This window comes from Bactrocera dorsalis, chromosome 3, assembly GCF_023373825.1.
Source record: "Bactrocera dorsalis isolate Fly_Bdor chromosome 3, ASM2337382v1, whole genome shotgun sequence".
Taxonomy (NCBI): Eukaryota; Metazoa; Arthropoda; class Insecta; order Diptera; family Tephritidae; genus Bactrocera; species Bactrocera dorsalis.
This window is the reverse complement of record NC_064305.1, coordinates 7,536,821-7,556,773: the sequence shown is the minus strand read 5'-3', so window position 1 is coordinate 7,556,773 and position 19,953 is coordinate 7,536,821. Positions and strand designations below refer to the sequence as shown.

The 19,953-nt window shown below is 36.6% G+C and overlaps 3 protein-coding genes across 6 annotated transcripts; 2 read left to right on the top strand and 1 right to left on the bottom strand.

Moving 5' to 3' along the window:
- Nucleotides 1-328: 328 nt before the first annotated feature.
- LOC105226849 (receptor expression-enhancing protein 1) lies at nucleotides 329-12,476 on the top strand. 4 transcript variants are annotated; one of them, XM_011205946.4, is made up of 10 exons: nucleotides 329-584; nucleotides 1,194-1,376; nucleotides 3,342-3,414; nucleotides 3,491-3,688; nucleotides 3,873-3,986; nucleotides 5,987-6,073; nucleotides 6,543-6,691; nucleotides 6,798-6,930; nucleotides 8,707-10,026; nucleotides 10,812-12,476. In XM_011205946.4, the coding sequence occupies exons 2-9, from the start codon at nucleotides 1,345-1,347 to the stop codon at nucleotides 9,817-9,819; spliced, it is 1,899 nt and encodes a 632-aa protein (XP_011204248.2). In that variant the 5' UTR covers nucleotides 329-584; nucleotides 1,194-1,344; the 3' UTR covers nucleotides 9,820-10,026; nucleotides 10,812-12,476. The 4 variants fall into 4 exon arrangements, with proteins under 4 accessions (XP_011204248.2, XP_029406304.1, XP_049309891.1 ...); XM_029550444.2 differs by lacking the exon at nucleotides 8,707-10,026 and having other exon boundaries at nucleotides 331-584; XM_049453934.1 differs by lacking the exons at nucleotides 329-584; nucleotides 1,194-1,376 and having other exon boundaries at nucleotides 2,466-3,414.
- A 2,386-nt stretch (nucleotides 12,477-14,862) lies between these two features.
- On the bottom strand, nucleotides 14,863-16,142 carry LOC105226848 (CCHC-type zinc finger nucleic acid binding protein). The gene has a single exon (XM_011205944.4). The coding sequence runs from the start codon at nucleotides 15,935-15,937 to the stop codon at nucleotides 15,485-15,487; it is 453 nt and encodes a 150-aa protein (XP_011204246.1). The 5' UTR covers nucleotides 15,938-16,142; the 3' UTR covers nucleotides 14,863-15,484.
- A 1,981-nt stretch (nucleotides 16,143-18,123) lies between these two features.
- Nucleotides 18,124-19,407, top strand: LOC105226847 (PRADC1-like protein). Its single transcript, XM_011205943.4, has 3 exons — nucleotides 18,124-18,336; nucleotides 18,405-18,657; nucleotides 18,929-19,407. The coding sequence occupies exons 1-3, from the start codon at nucleotides 18,261-18,263 to the stop codon at nucleotides 19,221-19,223; spliced, it is 624 nt and encodes a 207-aa protein (XP_011204245.1). The 5' UTR covers nucleotides 18,124-18,260; the 3' UTR covers nucleotides 19,224-19,407.
- Nucleotides 19,408-19,953: the final 546 nt, after the last annotated feature.

Below are 19,953 nucleotides of genomic sequence, written 5' to 3'. Positions count from 1 at the left end.
AAAATTTAAATACACGGTTTTATTGCTTACAGCACACCCTGTTTCACATTTAAGTGGTGTAGCTCTCAAAAGAGTATAATAAAAATCCCTCTTTGAAGTAAATAGTTCATGAGAGCTAAACGATAATGCAACTTTGATAAATTTTTTTATGAATATAAGAATATACAGTAATAATATATATATATATATGAATATAGAATAAACTAATTATAACTAAACTTCATATATTAGTTAATTGTACATTTTAGCAAAGCGGCACTAAATAGTGTACAACAGCACAAAATGCAACACTGATTGTTGATTTTTGGTGTTGTGTTGTTTTGTTTCTATACATATTTCTTGGCTGGCTGGTTGGGATTAAAAATCAGTCGCTGGAGGAGAACAGCTGAAAACTAAGATGTGTGAAAATATTAAGCCATATAATAAATAAATGTAGTTAAGTTAAGCGCAATATTAAGGAAATATGAAGTTTTTAATTTAATTAACAAAAAGGCTGAAAATTATTGTAACAGTGGCCAATAAAGGCGTAAGAATTTGAGGACTCGCACTGGTGTTTAAGAATCAGTAGCCGTGAAATAACAAAGGTATGTACTAATAAAAAGTAAGAGAATGGCTTAAAGATTTTGATGTACCCTTGTTCTTATAATAATTGCACCTAATTGGCCTGTGTTAAGCAAAATAGTATAGAAAAAAAGAATAGCAGGAAAAATCGTTAAACAAATAGGGAGGATGCAAGGTTGTGAGGATTTTTTATAACTCTTACTAATGTGATGAAATTTAATTTACCAAGGTTACTTGAAAACAAAAAGAAACTACAAATTGCCATAGAAAAAATATTGCTATTGTGCGCACATACATAATTTATATAGACAAAAAAAAGTAATTCAAACAACTACAAGGTTTAGCGGTTTGGATGCTGTTAGCAAGATGTTTGGGCATGTACATGTGTAAATAAGTATTTGTGCAAAATTTAATTGAAGTTGATTTACGGGATAATATCGTATTTGCCTAGGAGTACCTACAAACATATGTATACACGGGTAGAATTCTATGTGTCGCATGAACTGCATCTTTTAGCATATAAGTCACATATGTACATACATATATATATATATATATATATATACATAAGTGTTTTCTAGTTAATTTATTCTTATAAATTTCGCATGTTATAACAACTGCACACAAATTAGGCAGACCGATAGCTACGTTGATGTGAGCGTGTAAACTTCAGTGTCTACTTAACCCGAGGAGGCACCAAGCAGCGGCAGACGACAGTAGGACGACGAAGTGCAACGTTAGGTGCTACTATAGTGTGAATTTTGTAGAACAAAGCTAATCACCATGATAAGTGCATTGCTCTCCCGATTCATAATGTAAGTACCCAACACAATGCGCCGATTGGCATACACTTCTTATAATGTAAACTTTGAAAGTATAAAAAAATGATAGTAATTATAAAACTAAAATACAATTGCCTATTTAGGAAATTGAAAATGTTAAAAGCATTCTGTCACTACTTCCGGTTTTTGCACGAATTGTCTGACATTATTAGACTCAGTAGCGGCGTATGCATTGATTGCTTGGACGACGCTTGCTGTGCTGTTGCTTACAAGCAAAGCCACAAAAAACATACAGAAAAAAATAAAGCAGACGAAACTACCGAACCGTTATATGTGGGCCTTGTTAGTAACATTTTTATTAGCTTTTGTTAAACCAATTGTCGGCGACACGTCATTACCCGTTTTCCTTTAAACCTTAACATATTTAGAAATACCACTTTTCAGGTAACTGAACTGCAACAATTTCGTTCACCAAAAAAAGTGCGCGTAGTTCGCTTCATTTACTCTATCGCATGCGTGAATGAATAGGCGTCGTTCAAGTACTCCGGGCACACAAAACAATTTGCAAGTAAATATATATATATATATATTTGTAAGCAGTGTATGGAGTTTATAAGCAAACGATCGTATGTACAATAAATGTGTCATAGAATGTGTGTCCATTAATAAATACATTTGTGTGCCATTACGTCTTTTCAAAAGTCATACACGGCATTTTGGAATGAGCAGAGCACAAGAAATCAAACAACAGATTAATATGCTATGGTCGCCGCTATAAAGAAATACGAAACGCGTCTATATAAATATTTACAATTTGATGTACTTGTTTATAGATTTGTTATCGAAAACAAAACTTCCATTTAGAAAAGTATACATTTTGTAAATTTTCATAGATCCTTCGCAACTTTACCACCGATACGCATACAATCGTTTCAACATGCCAAACTCAGCTGCTAATGTTTTTCTAGTGCAACTGTTGCCCACTTTTCACTCTCGTTGAGCATATTTTTAGTGTACGAGACAGGCCGAATGTACGTTTCGAAAACGATTTCGAAATGTTACTCGAAATTTTCATGCTATTTTTAAATATGAGCGTCTGCTGCTACTACAAAACTCATTCAGAAATTTTATTGTATTGTGCAAATTGCTATTGAGCATAATATATTGTTGCCGCAGTACAAACTCTATTCAGTGCCTGTTCAGTAGGCAAATAATTGGCATTTATAGTAGATTGTTTTCAAAAATTTCGCTTAATTTTACAAAATACCCAATTTAAGAAAAAAACTGGAAACTGAATGCTTGCCACGCTAGCAGAAAGCCTCCGCAATAAAAGCGGCCAATAAGCTGGTACTGTGTGTGTAGTAAAATGCATAGCAGCGATTGGAAGAATCATGCTGGAGGAGAGTGGCCATCGCCGCGGGAGGTGCCATACCAGCAGCAAAAATTCTTACAAAAGCGACCACAACGTTTACAATATGGCCAACAGCCAGGCAACGCAACATTTTATGAACAGTGGCACGCCAACCCAATAGCAGCGTATCCACCGCCCATGTACGCAACGGACGACAGTGGTTACTATCGTCGCTATTCTTTAGATGCACCACCTGAATCGTTTATTTATTATAATCGTAATCCAACAGCAGCATTTATTGGGCATTCACTTGATAATGTTGACAGCCCTTCCCTTGGCGCCTCTAATACATTATTATACCCGAATACTTGGCATATTGACGACGATGAGCCGCCACCACCACCGGACAATGTACGCCGTGCATTCTATTTTAAACAAAAGAGCACACAATCGCCAGCAGTTGATGCAAATATTATAAATACAGAGCAGGTTGTGCATAATTTGACTTTGTTCGGACGTTTTTTGGAAGTAGTGCAGAGCTGGCCATTGCCCCATGTTTCATTTACAACGGCTTGTATTTTAGTTTTGATAGCCACATTTATATCGCCACGTTTATGGGCACAAAATATTATATTTCCTGCTTTCAGATTATCCTTTGGTACTCTATATCCAGCATACGCTTCTTACAAGGCTGTACGCACCAAAAATGTGAAAGAATATGTGAGTAATGAAAATGCTTTTTTTTAAACAAAGTACGCTATGAATAGCTGATTACAACTTTATTTCCTCTTTTTAGGTGAAATGGATGATGTATTGGATTGTGTACGCTTTCTTTACATGCATCGAAACATTTACGGATATCTTTCTTTCATGGTTTCCATTTTACTATGAAGTGAAAGTGATCATTGTTTTATGGCTTTTGTCGCCCGCTACAAAGGGTAGCTCTACATTGTACAGGAAGTTCGTACATCCCATGCTAACACGCAGAGAACAGGTGCGAAACATTTTGTTGTTGTTTTTCAAATACATAAATAATTCCACAATATGCAATAAAGCTTTTATAGTGTTAGTGCAGCTTTAACGAACATTCGAATTAACGTTTAGAAAAGTATTTTTTCTTTGAAAAATTCTATGACTATAAACAGCAGCAAAATAAATATAATATAATTTATTTTTAGGAAATCGACGAGTACCTCAATCAAGCCAAAGAACGTGGCTACTCAGCTGTATTACAATTGGGCACCAAAGGCGTCAACTATGCTACCAATGTCATCATGCAAACAGCGCTCAAGGTAAATGTTTTTCAACGCAGCAATAATTAAAAAAATGCCACATATTTTTTTAGCGATCAAAAATCATTATGTAAACAAGTTCACTACTACATTGTGTTCATCACAACTGCAAGCAAAATACTCGTATTTAACCGAAACTCATCAAACATCATCATTATAAGTAAAAAATATATAATAAAAATTATCATTTTTAAACAAAACAAATAATACGCCGCTTATTAGACGCGCTGAAGATGCATTTGGTCGACTGGGGCGCAATTGTGCTACAACAGACTAGCTTTTTGTTTAGTTTCTATGCAGTTCAATGCAAGCCATTTGCTTAAGTTGTAGTTATTAAACATAAAATTTGCAATTTCTTTGGTTTTAAAGCTTTATAAATGTGTAATCGTGTTAAACAAATGCAGCTGCGCCCATTACTTGAACATATGCATCGCAGTTATATATATTTTATAAATTTAATTTAATTTAGTTAAGCGGTTTCATATTTGATTTCATCATTAAAACATTTTGTATGCCAAAACAAATAAATGTATTATGTTGCGTCATTTTAAATGTCTTTTGATTTTTTTAAGAATTATTTTTGAAGTAAAAACAAAAAAACTGCATCTATTATGCCACCAATTTCGTATTGTCTTAGTCCAAAAGTCATTTACCGTTTACAATTGGCGCATTTTTTGATTGCTATGTCTGTTTACTTTCACAATAATCTCTTGCTTTTTTGATTTATTTTAATTTGAATAATATTTATTTTCTTTTCCTTTGGTTCCTCCTCTATAACGCACGCAACGCCTAACACAATCTAACATATGACTCACAAAAATCAAAACAAAATGCAATTCAACTCACACATACGCACACTACGCCGCACGCATACACGGTGAAACGCGCGTTACAACAACAAAAACAACAACGAACGCTTATCCGCCGCATACACGCTGGTTCGCGCCCTGCGACAACAAAAACAACAACACGCTTGTCCAAACACACACGCACAATTGTACACGCACGCGACGACGCATACCTACGCAGACCGTTCAGTTCGGCATGGGCACAATTGGCAACAATCAATTTCCAGCACAGCTGAGCACCTCACATTCGGACAATGAGATCGATCGGTACCGTCGTAATGCACATAACAGCGAACGCGATGACCCAGATTGTGTTGCTGGCGATGCCACTTGGATGCAACGTTCCGTCTCACTTGGTCAATTGAATGCGGCACAATTGGAGTTTTCGGAAGACGATGAGCAGCTGGATTTGTTGCCGCTTATGCGCCAAGAGCAACAAATGCTCATCGAAGAGGAGCTGGCGGTGGTGGAAAGTAGAGAAAAGGGTGCGGCACGTTCACGTGAGTTGCCCTCACGAAAGGCGCGTACACGCAAAACATCCACAACATCAGTAACAACAGCAACAACACGTGATAGTAAACAAAGCAAAGCGACTACGGCGAAAGCCACGGGCGCAGGCATAAGAGGACGACGCAAATTGCGCGATGCCACACCAGACATGGACATCGAAATCGAATAAATGCACAAATGCAGTTATATATTGTATGTAGCTGGGATCTGCATCATTTGGCACGAAAGCATTTACATACATTTGTATGCAGTTATATGATCTCTGAGCAGACGATAGCAGACGACGTTTGCCAGCCAATAACCTCGAAACGCCACAATTCAAACTATTAATAAAAAAATGCTAATTAATCTTATGTATGCTTGTATTAGTTGTTTAAGACACTATTAGTTTGTAACAATTTTTTTACAATTAATTTTTAATATATGCCTAAAAATTTTTATACCTAATTTTGCTATTAATCGCTGTTGTCTCATTGTAAAATCTAAACAACATTCATTTAACGGCACAATATCACACTCATCCTTAAGTGCAAACACATGAAAAATTTCTTGCTGCATACCTGTATAGGTATATGTATTTATGTATATAAGTTAACGCAACTGATAAATTTCTTTGTTGTGCGCATAATTTATACACAACAGGGTGGCGGCAACCTGGTGCAAACGTTGCGACGCAGTTACAGCTTGAGCGATCTCTCGGAGCCAGATGTGCAACGCACACAGGACGAGGTAAGTACAAAAGTAGTACAAAAATAACAAAGAAAAAATTAAATTATACATATATATGTATATATAAAAAATAACTGAAATATAACAAAAAAAAATTATAAAAAAAAAATAATAGAAACTTAAAAAAATAATAAAAATTAAAAAAATAAAAATAATAAAAAAAACAACCACAACAATAAAATAAAAAGCAATAACCGAACAACAGCGCCTTTCGAATTGTTGACAATAAGTAAAAAATTAAAAAATATAAAAAAATGATTAAAAAAAATATAAAAAAGATAAAAAAAAAAAATAAATAATAAAAAAAAAATATATATATATAAAAAATTTAAACAACAACAATAACAATAAAAGCAATAACTGAACAATAGCGCCTTTTCAATTGTTGACAATAATCATTTTTCTTCATACAACTGCACACACGCACACACATATGTACATACATGCATACATTTTATTGCGCCATCAGATCGACGAAGTCGTGCAAATGCGTTCACATCAACGGCTGCTGCGTCCACGTCCGCAGGCAAGTATTGCCCGCTCAGCGTCGGGTACACGCCACTCAACCGGCATGTATTTCTCCGAGGTGGATGTTGCTAAGGGTGCGGATGGTTTTAAGTAAGCATTGACTTTCTGCTACACACGTACATATGTAAATATGTATGTATGTATATACATGAACAATTGCGCTTAACAAAGGAATTCTCATTCTTGTCGCCAATAGCTACAATATAAGATCATCGGAAGACATTAGTTCGGGTTACTCCAGCGCCGAGCCGGTATCGGTTGGCCTAAGCAGAACATCGTCGATGACAAATGCTTCGAAAACACGTTTGAAAGCCAGGCGTACAACAGAGGTAAGGCGCAAGCTTTGATGCTTTTATGTTTTTTTCTTCTATTATTATCATTATTTTTATGCTACTTTGTGGCTTCAGTGTAGCGAATTGCACTTAAAATGTATGGTAGATATAATAATTGAAAATGTTGTTGAGATAAATATGGTATATCTCAATTTTTAAAAATGTATATCGCTAAAGTAGCGGCGCATGCAGTTTTTAAAAATTATTAATTAAAATTTTTAAAAGTTTTAGATTTGATTTTTTGTAGCATGCGACAAAAAAGCATTTAAATGAAATATAGGATTTGCTGCGCACGGTAGCAAATCTGCTGCCGCTAACGGTTACAAACTTATTAATTTCCGTTAGCAAAATTGTTCGAAATTTAAGCATTCTAAAATTCAAAGTAATTAGAGATTTTTTGTTCACAGGGCAAAACTTGAAATAGTTTTGTTTTGCTATTACTTAAACTTTTTTTAAACAAAATTCTATATGAAATGGCTGCATTCGGTCGCAAGCGAATAAAAGATGCCGCACAAAATTGCAGCTTGCATATGTGTATGTAGTGACATTCTGCAGCTGTTGCATATGCACAGGCGCATACCGTTTTATAACATGTAGCAAAATTATATTAAATTATTTATCTCCAATAACAAAGTTTCTGTTGCCGAAAAAATCTCAAACCTTTGTGCTAAATCGTAGAAATTAACATGGAACAAAGACAGTACAGGGTTTGTACGGAAAGTAATAGGACTGAGTCGATTTAAAAAAATTTATTGAACCAATTGCTACAATTCTTTAAAAACTTTCAAAATAGACTCCTTCTGCGTCGATGCAGCGCTGCTAGCGCGATTTCCAAGCATTGAAGGCCTCACGGAAGGCCTTGAGAGCCGAGGTACATGCTGCTTGTATCCCTTCTGTCGTCTCAAAATGCTAGCCTTTTATCGGCCTTTTCAGGCAGGGAAACAAAAAAGTCTGGATGGTCACATCTGGGCTGTAGGGCGGCTGCAAAAGCATTGGGATGCCGGTCTTGGTTAGGTAGCTGTTCACAAGAAAGGCAGTGTGAGCCGGGGTGTTGTCGTGGTGCAACTTTTAATCGGCTGCGTTGTCTTGACGGACCCGATTGACGCTTAGTTTGAGTCTCTTGAGGACTTCCATGTAAAACTTGGCGTTGACGGTTTGTCCAAGACGAAAAAAATCATGGTGGACGATGCCTTTGATGTTAAAAAAACAATGAGCATCGTTTTCACTTTGGATTTGCTTATTCCTCCGGTCTTTATCAGCGACCTATTTCCGGCCCTCCAAAAATCCCTGGTGCCACCGAAACACGCCACTTCTTGCTAAAGCAAACATTCCATGCATGATCACATCAAACGTCTCTGTCGCAGATTCACTGAGTTCCACACAGAATTTATTCGCGTTCCTCTGCTCTAAAGAACACGGCATTTCCGGCTTGCATCATTCACGGAAGCACGTCGCGCAAAAATGCTTGTCCTGACTCTCTTCACGGCCCTCCAAAAAGGTCTGGTGCCACCGAAACACACCACTTCTTGCTACAGCAACCGACAAGCATCATGCACTCTTTCTTACGCGGCTTTCGAATTGCAAACGATTCAGAAATAATCGCTCAATTTTCGATATTTCGTGATTCCTAACCTAAAAACTACTTGTATTTTATTTTTGTTATGTTTTAATTTATATTTTTTTTTACAGGTTTCTGTTTAATATTATTTGCTGCATATTTTATATTTTTTAATTTGTTTTATATTATTTATTTGAAACCCCGTATCCCGATAGCTTTTAAATGAACCCGAACACAAGTTTAGGCCAAGCGCTCAAGAGTTTAGGGGAAGTTTAGAAGACTTTGAGACATTACACGATCCAACCGTCGTCGATATACAGAAATGCATACAAATTTTGGAGGAGATGCCACATATCGAAGGCGACGAAGAAAGTGGCGAGGACGGCGAGTGCTTGTCACTTGGAAAAATGCAAACCATTGATGAGATCAATGATGTGGAGTGTAGCTTTGAGATAGAAACTGAACTTAAAGAAATTATAAAACTCAAAGACCAACCACCGGCTGACGGCGTCGCAGTAACGCAACAGCAATTAGAAGCCGAGTTGGACGGAGTTGAGGAGACACACGAGGCGCCCATTGCCGACATCGATGAAGTAGCATTAAAGGACGATTATTATTTCAAGGAGGATAACAATTCTATTTACAGTAACAGCGATACCTACAACACACTCGAAAGCAGCGATGAGGACAATGAAAGCGATGTCTTCACAGATGCGCTACCCACATTAGAGACAGCTGAAGGAGCAAAGGCGGAGAAAGATGTCGAAGAGACGCATGCAGACAACTTTGAACAGCAAGAGATTACAACTGCTTACGCGCAAACCGATTTACCTATAAAAGAAGGCACCGAAATCGTAAACCAAGTTGTGGCTCAAGTAACCACAACCGGTGTAGAAACTCAAGCAACTACCGAAAAACCAAAAATCAATGCCAAAGAACTACAAGACACCTTAAAAGCTATCAAAGATAATTTTCGTGCCAATATTGCAACAACAACAACATCTTCATCTTCTTACACAACTGCAATTGATAGTAAATTAGTGATGCCACGCCCTCTAACACACAACAAAGGCAAAGCACCAGCTCCACCATTGCCGCCACGTCCCACACGTCCAGCCGCCGATGTTGTGAGCAGCACCCCGGCACTTAGTAGTAGCGTGGATGCGGCTAGCTTATCCTCGCGGAGTCCTTCGCCAGCGCCGCACCGGAACATATTCCGAAATATAAAAAGCAATCTCTTGCGTTTGGCCAGCAACAACAGTTTGACGGGCAAAGCAAGCGAGGCGAGTGCAGAAAAGCCAACTACCCGTTATGAGACGCAATTGTAGTTTAGTTCCAAGTACTAAAACTGCAACCAAAGAAAAACTCCGAGACAAACTCAAAGCGATAAGGAAATTGGCAGGAACAGTGTTGCTAAAAGACGTTGCCGAAATACGCTTAAAAGATTTGATTTTTTTTTAATTTATAGCCTCTACAACAACAACAATGGCCCACTTATAGAAACAGTCTACAATTACAACAATTTTTTTAGAACTGTAAGCAAAAACAAGCTACTTCTGTTGCAATGTTTCAAAATGTTGGACTGTGTTTATATTTAAGCCGCTGCTACTCTACTGTTCCCCCCGCTAATATTTGTTGCTGCAACGAATTTCGGAATTGCAGCTTGCAGTTGCGCATCTCTATACATATAAACTTGCATCATTATTTGTGAACTCATGAAATTGTACATACGATTCATACTCATACACCGAAACCCATACTTATGTTTTTGCCAATGTGCTTGCATTTTGGTTGGTAACAACAAAGCCGGTACGTCGTAGCGCATTTAACAGCTTGCAAAAATCACGTACCTGCGGTTTTACCCAAAAACACACCTGCCCGGCGACACACGCGCACCTATCTACATGGATACAATAAAGAAATGCACATATGTGGCATTTTTTCTTTGGCTCAAACTAACCTAAAATGTTTTAATCGGCTTGTGATGAGCGTAAGGCTGATTGCATAGTGGAGTGCAACGCCGTTGGTTCAAAGTGCAATTGCGTTAAATACTTTTATACTACATATATGCTTTTTGTGTTTTTATAGCTACTTGGCAACGCGCTCCACTATGTGCTGGCCCTCAAACAGTTTGCGCCTATCAAGTTTACACTCATTGATAATACATGCATGTGCTCCTTTGTTCCACTGAGCATGTGCAGTTGCATTTTTGTTTGCCCTGCTTATACTCTCTTTCACAATTTCGCTTTTACTATCAGATTTTAATTATAAACATATACATACATACATATATATGTGTTTTTTTGCATTTTCATTACAGGTTATGTCGGCTAGCTATACAACGCTTCCACGCACCAAAAAGTCTGAAAAAGTCATTGGAGCCACGACGAAAACGCGCAGTAAGACACAATCGCAGACGGAGAAGTAGAGCACAGGCAACAAACAAACAAACAGCAGACGAAAGCAAGTCGTAATCAAATTGAAAGACTCAACAAACATCGGCATGAAAAGCAAAAAAACAATAATTTTTGCAGCAATGGCTTAGGAAAAGGCAGCTTAAAGGATTTTTATTGCTGTAAATTTAAATTGAAGCTACATATGTATGCATACTAGCATGAAATTGTTTATATTAAGCTTCTAACGAATTGTTGCCCAATTTATAATTATTTTTTTAAGCCGGCAACTTTTGGTGTTCCGTTGACCGTTGGCTGTTTTTACTTTTTCAAAATAATAGCGTTTGCTTTTCTCATAAAATGTTGAATTTATACTGCTCTATGCACGGGCTGCCAGTTGCAACTGTTTTACTCCAAGTATTGTCTCCTAAACAGGCAAAAGTGTAACATTTTCGACCCTCTCAAAACAAGTGTCAGTGGTCCCGAGAACTTTCACTTATGATTTTAAAAAGTTTCAAAGTATTTCAATGAAATAATTGTTTGTAGTGTTGAATGATTAAACGTTTTTTCGTTACAAGTTACAAAAATTTGGAACAGAGGTGCTCAACAATTACTTTGAAGTATATTTAATAAATTATTTTATTGTATGCAGTAATAAAGAACGTAAACAATGCAACAGCTGATTTATAATAGGGTGCCATTTTTTTATTCCTTTATAATTTAAGAAATGAAACATTTTGCAGGCAGTAATGGAACATTTGCGCACTATGGCCATATAATGAGCCAACATTTTCGTCGAGAAAAGAAAACGCTATAAGTATTACGACTGTTACGCAGAATCTCTCCCTACCCCGCTACTGTTAATTCTCCTCTCGCTTCTTGAGCGTTATCTACCCACAATATCAAGTAAAAGTGATTACAGCAGAAAATATGTCTAAACTTAAAGTTAGTTTATGTTTTATGTATATATATAATATATGCTGTGCAGTAGGATATCTCTACGTGTGTGGCCTATGTGATACGGCTTGTGTGGACTATATCATTTGTGTATGCCGCCAGCTGAGTGCAGGTTTTTTGTGTTATTTTAGTTTATTTACTAATACTAATGTTAAATAGCATCGAATGTTTATGTTTTATTTAGCAATGTGTGCGTAATGCGCGAACAAAGCAAAAAATCAAAGAAATATTATAATTGGATGCTAGAGATTTTCAGCTAGCAAATTACAAAAATTGTGAACAGAGGTGCTCAACTATTAGTTTGAATTATGTTTAATTAATTACATACATATATACATACATACATAATATGAATCGCACATGCATACATACAAACATACATCAATGTATTTATACTTAAGTTCTCGTAACTCCTACAACACTTTAGTTAAGCATATTATATGTATATACCTTTGTATGTATGTATTTGGCCAATTACAATTTCCTTCTATTTCCCTCCGCCAGTTAATGTACTATATACTCGCATATTCGACGACGTTTGTATACATAGTACATACCTACATATGTATAAATATAATGAAAATAGTTACTAACATTAAGAACGATAAATAAAAAAATGCATTCAGTTTCCTTAAGTTTGTGTAATAACATTTAAGTGTATGTGTGTGTACAGAAAAGATATATCTTCGAATTAACTACGATTGCACCAAAGTTATAATACATACCCTTTACAAATATAAAAGTTTTTCGTAAAGGAACTGATTTTGATAGTTCAGTTTGTAGGACAGATACTATCTGCTATAACAGTCCGATCTTAACAATTCATTCGGAGTTTATATCATTACCTTCAATAATAATCAATCGTAAAGATATCTCATCAAATGAAAAAGTTTTCCATATCCTATTTGGGCAAAAAATAGTAAGACGTTCGTGGCAAAGGTGGGCCGAAGCCGAAAAACACGTCAAAGCAAATCAAAAATCGAGGTTATGTTGACAGTTTTCTTCGATTGAGGAGGAAGACAATATATTAAGAATTGTAAAATTATGAACAAAGTCTTACTATTTTCTGCTCATAGTAGTAAGAACTTAATTTTGATTGTTCAGTTTGTATGACGGCTATATGCTATAGTGGTCCGATCTGAAGAATCTTTCCGCAGTTTTATCGTCAAAGATACAAATTTTCCACTCAAGCAGGCAACTCCATGCTATAGAGTCCCGATATTGGTGATTTTGACAATTGAGCAGCATCTTGGCGAGAAAAGGATGAACTAGTGCGGTTATATACAGACACTCCGACTATATACATACATACATATATCCGTTGCCACGACAGTCGCGTCTACGTAACCGGAACGGACTCAAATTTTTTTATCATCAAGGCCTGTCAACTCGTCAGAATTCTGCCGCTACAATAACAACAACAACATATATTTTACAGGGTATCCAACATTTCCTTCTAGGTCTTACAAACTTCGTGGTAAACTTAATATATTCTGTTCAGGGTATAAATGGTGAGTTTAACGGGCCGGAAACGGATATGCATATTTATTTACAGCTAAAACGCAACCGTTAAAGCAAGGTAATCAAGAATTCAACAGAATTTTTTGTCGTTTTGTATCAAACCTAAGTTTTGTCCTGAGCACTTACGACTATTCGGATACAACAAACCGAATATTATTTTTTGGATAATACACTATCCGGTTGGTTGAATACCAAGAGCTCTAGTAGGCATGCTTATTTTGTCTTTTGAAAGCAACAAAGAAAATTTGTGTTAAAATACGTGATGTTTTTGTCAATCCGTGTCAAATTTGATCAGCTGATATTTCGAAATATATTCTGAAAATTTAAACCCATCCCAATTGAGGCTCCTAAAGAGTGTATGGAAAGTTGTATTAGGCGTTTAAATGGGTGTATAGCCTCAAAAAGGCTACAAAAAAAAGATTTGTGAATCCGGGTAATTTTTGATCATATGTTATTACTTGGAAACATATACATAGCTTCTTTCCTTCTTCTGCTATCAAAATTTATTCACTATTAGGCCCAGACAATTACAAACCGTCAAACCTACAGAAATATCCGATAGATTGAGAGTTGCAGCCCAAGCTACTTAAGAACATTTTTTCTCTTCAGTTTTATCACATATGTACATATGTCAAATATGTATTTTGGAGACCTAGTTGCGCTTGCGCTTCTTCTTCGGCCTGACCTTGACCTTGAAATCAGCTTATGAAAATTGCGAATACATACATTGACTGGCGACAGCTCTGTGGCTGCAGTGAAAGCAGCAGCTGCTTGCCGCAATTCAATTGTGCAGGTATACTGATTCTTGGCTCAACATATGGACACCAATACATATACACACTGTTATGCACGTATACAATTCATACACACACATACCTACAAAGAAATATGTAAGCATATAGAAATGTACCCGTGCACATATGTTAGGCATTAAGGCGAAATTATTTGCAATGCGCAACACTGCATTGGTAAAATAGGAATCCAGCCCGTGATCTACGCATGCCACATTTCCACCATGGTAGTGACTGTACTTTCCAACACAAATTGCGTTGTGGTGAAAGATAAATTCTTGTAAAATAATTGTGAGATGAAAATGTAAAACTCCCAAAGAAAATACGCCGTAGATGTCCCTACACTGGGCGCATAGTCATACAAGCCAATAATCCTCTTTCGTTATATTTGTGCGCATTTACCACTACACACGTAAATAGGAAATGAAATCAAGACATCTGCTGCTATTATGTGCTTCTTACAGCATCGTTAGCATTAATAGTGCCGGTCGCGCCGTGCATAGAAACAATGTAAAATTGAGAAAAACCTGAAATTCGATGTGCTCACCGACACGAAACACCACCAAAGATTCGCTATAGCTTTAGTATATACATATGTATACTTAAATATACAAACATGTAGGCAGTCAAAAACTACCAAGTTATGATATTCGAAACTGTTTTGGGAGAAAAAACTAACAAAAATGCAATATTTTAATGAAAAAAACTATTTTGTTCTCAAATCAGCAGCTCCAGTATTTTAATTTACAATTAAAAAACAATCACAGTGATATTTGAAATTTTATTTTGAAGGTTCGTGCTTCTGAGTTGGGTTTCTTTGCTCTTCTTTGTTATATTCTTTCTTGGGTTACTCCGGACTGCTATATACTCCGCTCCTTCAACTGGGCCTGATACCCGGCTCCTTACAGCAAAAAAAACAAAAATGCATTATGTCAACATTATCGTATCAGCCCAGTTAATTAGCTATGTCAGATCACTTTAAATGAAGATGATGTTGATGATGATGTGGTGTTGTTCGTGGTTGGACTGTGTATGTTCACTGGAGGAGATGAATATGAAGCAGCAGTAAATCTCAATTTCGATCGACAACAAACAATTTCAATTTCTCAGGATTACTTAGACGCAGTTCCGCTTCAATATATCTGCGCCATTTGCTACAAAGAGCCGTAAAAGCGCTCAAATTGGAATTAGAATTTTTTTGTATTGAAAATAGGTTTTATAAGGAAGGAGAGTGTGAGTTTAATTTTTTGTTTTATGTTTTTTCTTTTATTTTTTTTTATAAGTTGTTTTCAATTGTAGTGTATGTGTAGTATACGAAGTCATGCCGCTACTTAATTGCGGCTCCCTTTCTCGTCACATTCGCGTCTCAGATGACCGCTCTTGCCGCAGCCGTAGCATGTCTTCGCTGTATCCGGACAGTTCTTGGAAATGTGACCTGTGCGGTTGCACTTATAGCATGAAATGTTGCTAACATTTCGATCGTTAAGAGCCTCTGGGCAATTACGCGCCCAGTGACCAAGCTTGTTGCACTTATAACAAGTGGGATTGTCAGCTTGTGAACACTCCTTCGAGATGTGTCCAATTCCATTGCAACGATAACAGCGTTCTGCTTCCTCGGGGCATGTACGCGCAAAGTGACCAACTTGATTGCACTTGTAGCACTTTTCGCGAGCACCTCCGCGTCTCATATCACGGCCTCCTCCTCCTACCATACCGCCACCGGCGTTGCAGTCGCGGGCAAAGTGGCCTGGACGGTTGCACTTATAACACGTGGGAGCTGACATTTTTCTTCCTTGCTTATCTGCTATCGCGGGTGTCTTACCAACTAAAAAGTCTTTGCCACAGTCCAAACGTTAAAACAACTAAATGCAGCGCGCTCCTCTCGGTGAAAATTGCTTTCACCACTCCACGCACTGAACACAAATCGAAATGGCTGCCGACGTCGACGTTCGTCCAAAAGCGCCTCCGACTACTTCACAAAAATGCCCCACAAAACTCGAAAACCAGGGTTACCTGTCTCTAATCCATACATACACATAAGTGCTGCCAATCCTGTACCATGCATTTTCACTGCCACATGTAAATTGGCTCAATTTACGCAACATACTTTGTAATGCACAGAGTTTTGAAAATTTTCTAAGCAAATTAGATGTAGTTATAAAGACAATTCAAACATTATGGCATAATAAATACTTTGCAAAGCGCAGAAAATGCAGCGTGGCAATAAGTGCATTTTATCCTCGCAAGATGGCGCTAAGGGCTTTCGACAGAGTTCTCAATGAAAGGGTTACTTAAATGCAAGGGATACACATCGAAACTGCAGCGGACAATACCCTCCGGTCGCAAAAGTGTTGCCTAAATTTAATTCGCAACAATGCCCCCCGTTTGAGTGTTGCCATTATGTTTCAATACAATTTAGTGGCAGCACTAAAATATTTTCAGTTACAGAGATCCACATGAAAAAAAATTATGTGCTCGCATCGGTTATTTGATTAAGGGGTTAGAGGTAGTCAAAAAATAATTTCGACAAACATATTTCGAGTAATTTGATAATTAGGAAACGGTTCACGGACGCTCTAAAACGTTCGCGTAAAACTTTAAAAGTCTTTTTCTCCTAACAATGTTTTTTGATCTTATGATAACTGGAGCTTAAAAGCCGCTTAATAGACTTTAATGATTTATATTTATAATTTAAAAAAAAAATGAAAAATTTCCTGAGGAACCTCCTTTATTAATTTAAAAATAAGTTTGGAGAAGGTACTTGAGGGTATCTGACATTAACCAAATAACTAGCAATTTATCGTCGATTCGATGTTGTTCGCGGTCGTCATACTGTCCTCTACCTAAATCTGATCGTCCCGGTTAGACATATTTGTGGTACCAAACATAGCTTTAACGTCTCTAATCCCGTCTTCTAGGATGTTGTTGACTTTCTTAGCCGATCTTCGAAATTTAAAATCCGTTTCCTAGATAGCCAGTTTCTGGTACATCCCTTGACTTTAAGCACACGCGAGATTCCATTCTTGGATAGAACGTAATTCCAATGGAACATCGAATCTCGTTACATATTTGTTGAAGATTCATCCTCTTGATTAGGAATTGGGTATTTTCTGGGAATTCGCTGAATCGCTCGGTGACAACCAAAACACGTCTGTTTCTTAATTTATTTGTGGGAGATGGACTATCAATGCCGATTCGCCCAAACGGTACAGTACAATTGTACTGCTTCATCCGACCATGACGCCTGGACCCAGACTTTTTGGTTACAAAGCTATCAGCATATTTGATAATACTCTTCGTAGCCGATTGAGGACAATTAACACCACAAAATCACTGCTTAAACTTCTCCAAAATCTTCGTGATTCTCAATGCCCTCCATTTGAACCACAGTACAAGCTCGTTGAGAACTTCCGGGAATTGTAACCTGCGGAACAACCAAAAATTATCGGGAGCTTTGCATATCTTTGCTTTTCCGATGTAAGCAGCCACACATCAACTTTAAACTGCTCCCCTCTGTCCAATATGCTTTTCGGACAGAGCTTTCTGCAGCTGTTACTCACTGTCACTCGTGGGACATTTAGCTAACTCCATTTCTATCCTTACATTTTGCAAATCTCAATCTTCTTGCAAAGACTCATCTACTTCAGCCTTAATTTTATCCTTCTCTTCCGACTGTGACATATGCATATAATTCTTGCTCTTGAGGACCTCTTATTACGCTTTCACAAAAGAATTATTGGGAGTAATTGTGAAAGGTTTTATACAGAGTATTGACATTAATCTATATATTTTTTTTAATTCTTACATCATTTTGATTTAAAAACAAAAAACGGTTTCCAATCACAATTTACCGTCTCTCCAAATGAATTTTCTGTTTCCGTAGTTTTTTATTGATTGTTTACACTCTGTGGCATTTCACATTAATTACAAAAATTTGCAACGACCGTATTTGGCACCCTGCACTTAGAAACATCTGATTTTGTCAACAATTGCATATTGTATAAAGTTAAGGAATTAGCTGGCCTAAGATACGTCTATGTAAATATTTAAAATGCTGCACCGTCAACGGTGTTGAACAATTTCGGCTACGGAGACTGTTTTAAAGAAATGTGCGCGTTGACATGTTTAAATCCCATTGCTATTGCACTCAATTTGCTATTGCTTGTAATAGCGCCCTTATCAGGTAGTGTTGAGTTGTATATTTTGCGGCGTTAATTGCAGATTATATACTATTAATTTAATTATATTTAGGAGTACATCATCCCACCATTCACGATATTATAACCACCCAGGATATTATAGCTGGTGATGTTTTCTTTGAGATAACAGAACCTGCTGTGTTGGAGTACACATATCGGTTGCGACCGGCGAAAGATTTTGGTGTATCATTTGTTTCACAGCGTTTTACAGGAATCGGATTAGTTTTAACGCAACCATCAGATGCATGCTCAAAAATTCGAAACTATCGCGAACTTCGTGGCAACGTAGCATTAATTAAAAGAGGGTAAGTTTTCCAATGCACAATCAAGCGACGGAAACTATGTATTTAATACAATAAAGATTTATAGTGGCACTTAGATGGTTAGATACCAACACACATACATATTGCTAAACCTTGATATGAGAGCGAAATTTCTGATATGTACTTATGTCAAAACAAATTTGATTACTTAATCAATTTGACTTAATGCATTAGTGTCGATACTACTTAAATAAATAATGTACTATATGCATACATATATTTATTAAAGTAACGAAATAATTTTTATTTACAGCGATTGTTCGTTCTTAACAAAAACTATCAATGCCGAAATTGCGGGCGCCAAAGCAGCTATAATGACAGAATTTGACGACGATTCGGCTGAGTTTGAGTATTACATAGAAATGGTACATGACAACACAAGTAGAGAAGCGCATATACCAGCCGGGTTTTTGCTGGGCAAAAATGGTGTTATAATACGATCGACGTTAATGAGTCTACGACGGCCACATGCCATTATAAATATACCAGTGAATTTAACATTTGTGCCACCTGCTCAAATAAATCATCCGCCCTGGTTAGGTTGGTAAATTCAATTACCGAAGTCATAGGAACTTGATGAACAAATACAAAAATAATAACCAAAGTGCATTCTTTCAACTGATTCACCAATAGAAATGGCTACGTAGGCTGCTAAATATGATATTTATTTATATTGTGCAAATTCTTTATTTTTATATAACAAAAACAGTTCAACCTGCTAAATCAAATTTACTTAAGTGTTAATTTTTCTGGGTCAGACAATATAGGTAGTACTAAAAGATAAACAGTGGAGGACAGTGGAGGTATGAGATAGTCTAAGTCATCACTAGTATAGAACTGATTTTACAGTTCTTACATATAAATCAAACAAAGCAATCAACTAGTTTCTTAAATTATTGTAATGAGTACATAAATAATAAGCAGGGGCTAAATCATATTAGATGTATGGTTATTGTTTTACTACGCTTCTTTTAAATAGTTGAATATTTTGAAATAAAAATTTGATATTTTATAAGAAAAGATTCTAGTGATGTAAAAATAAAATGCGTTGTGTTAAGGGGGCAACTAACTTTTTAAGATAAAATTATTAAAATTGTAAGTATGAAAAAGCAATTTAAATATATAAAGGTAAAACCTAAAAAGTAAACAAACTCTTTTATTAATGTATAATAAGTGTTTTGAAGACAGACTTTTGGGAGAAGAGATTTCGTGGTAGATAAAGAGTGTTGTTTTTTTGAGCTAGCTTGAGCTAACAGTTTGAGAAGTTTTCGAATTGAA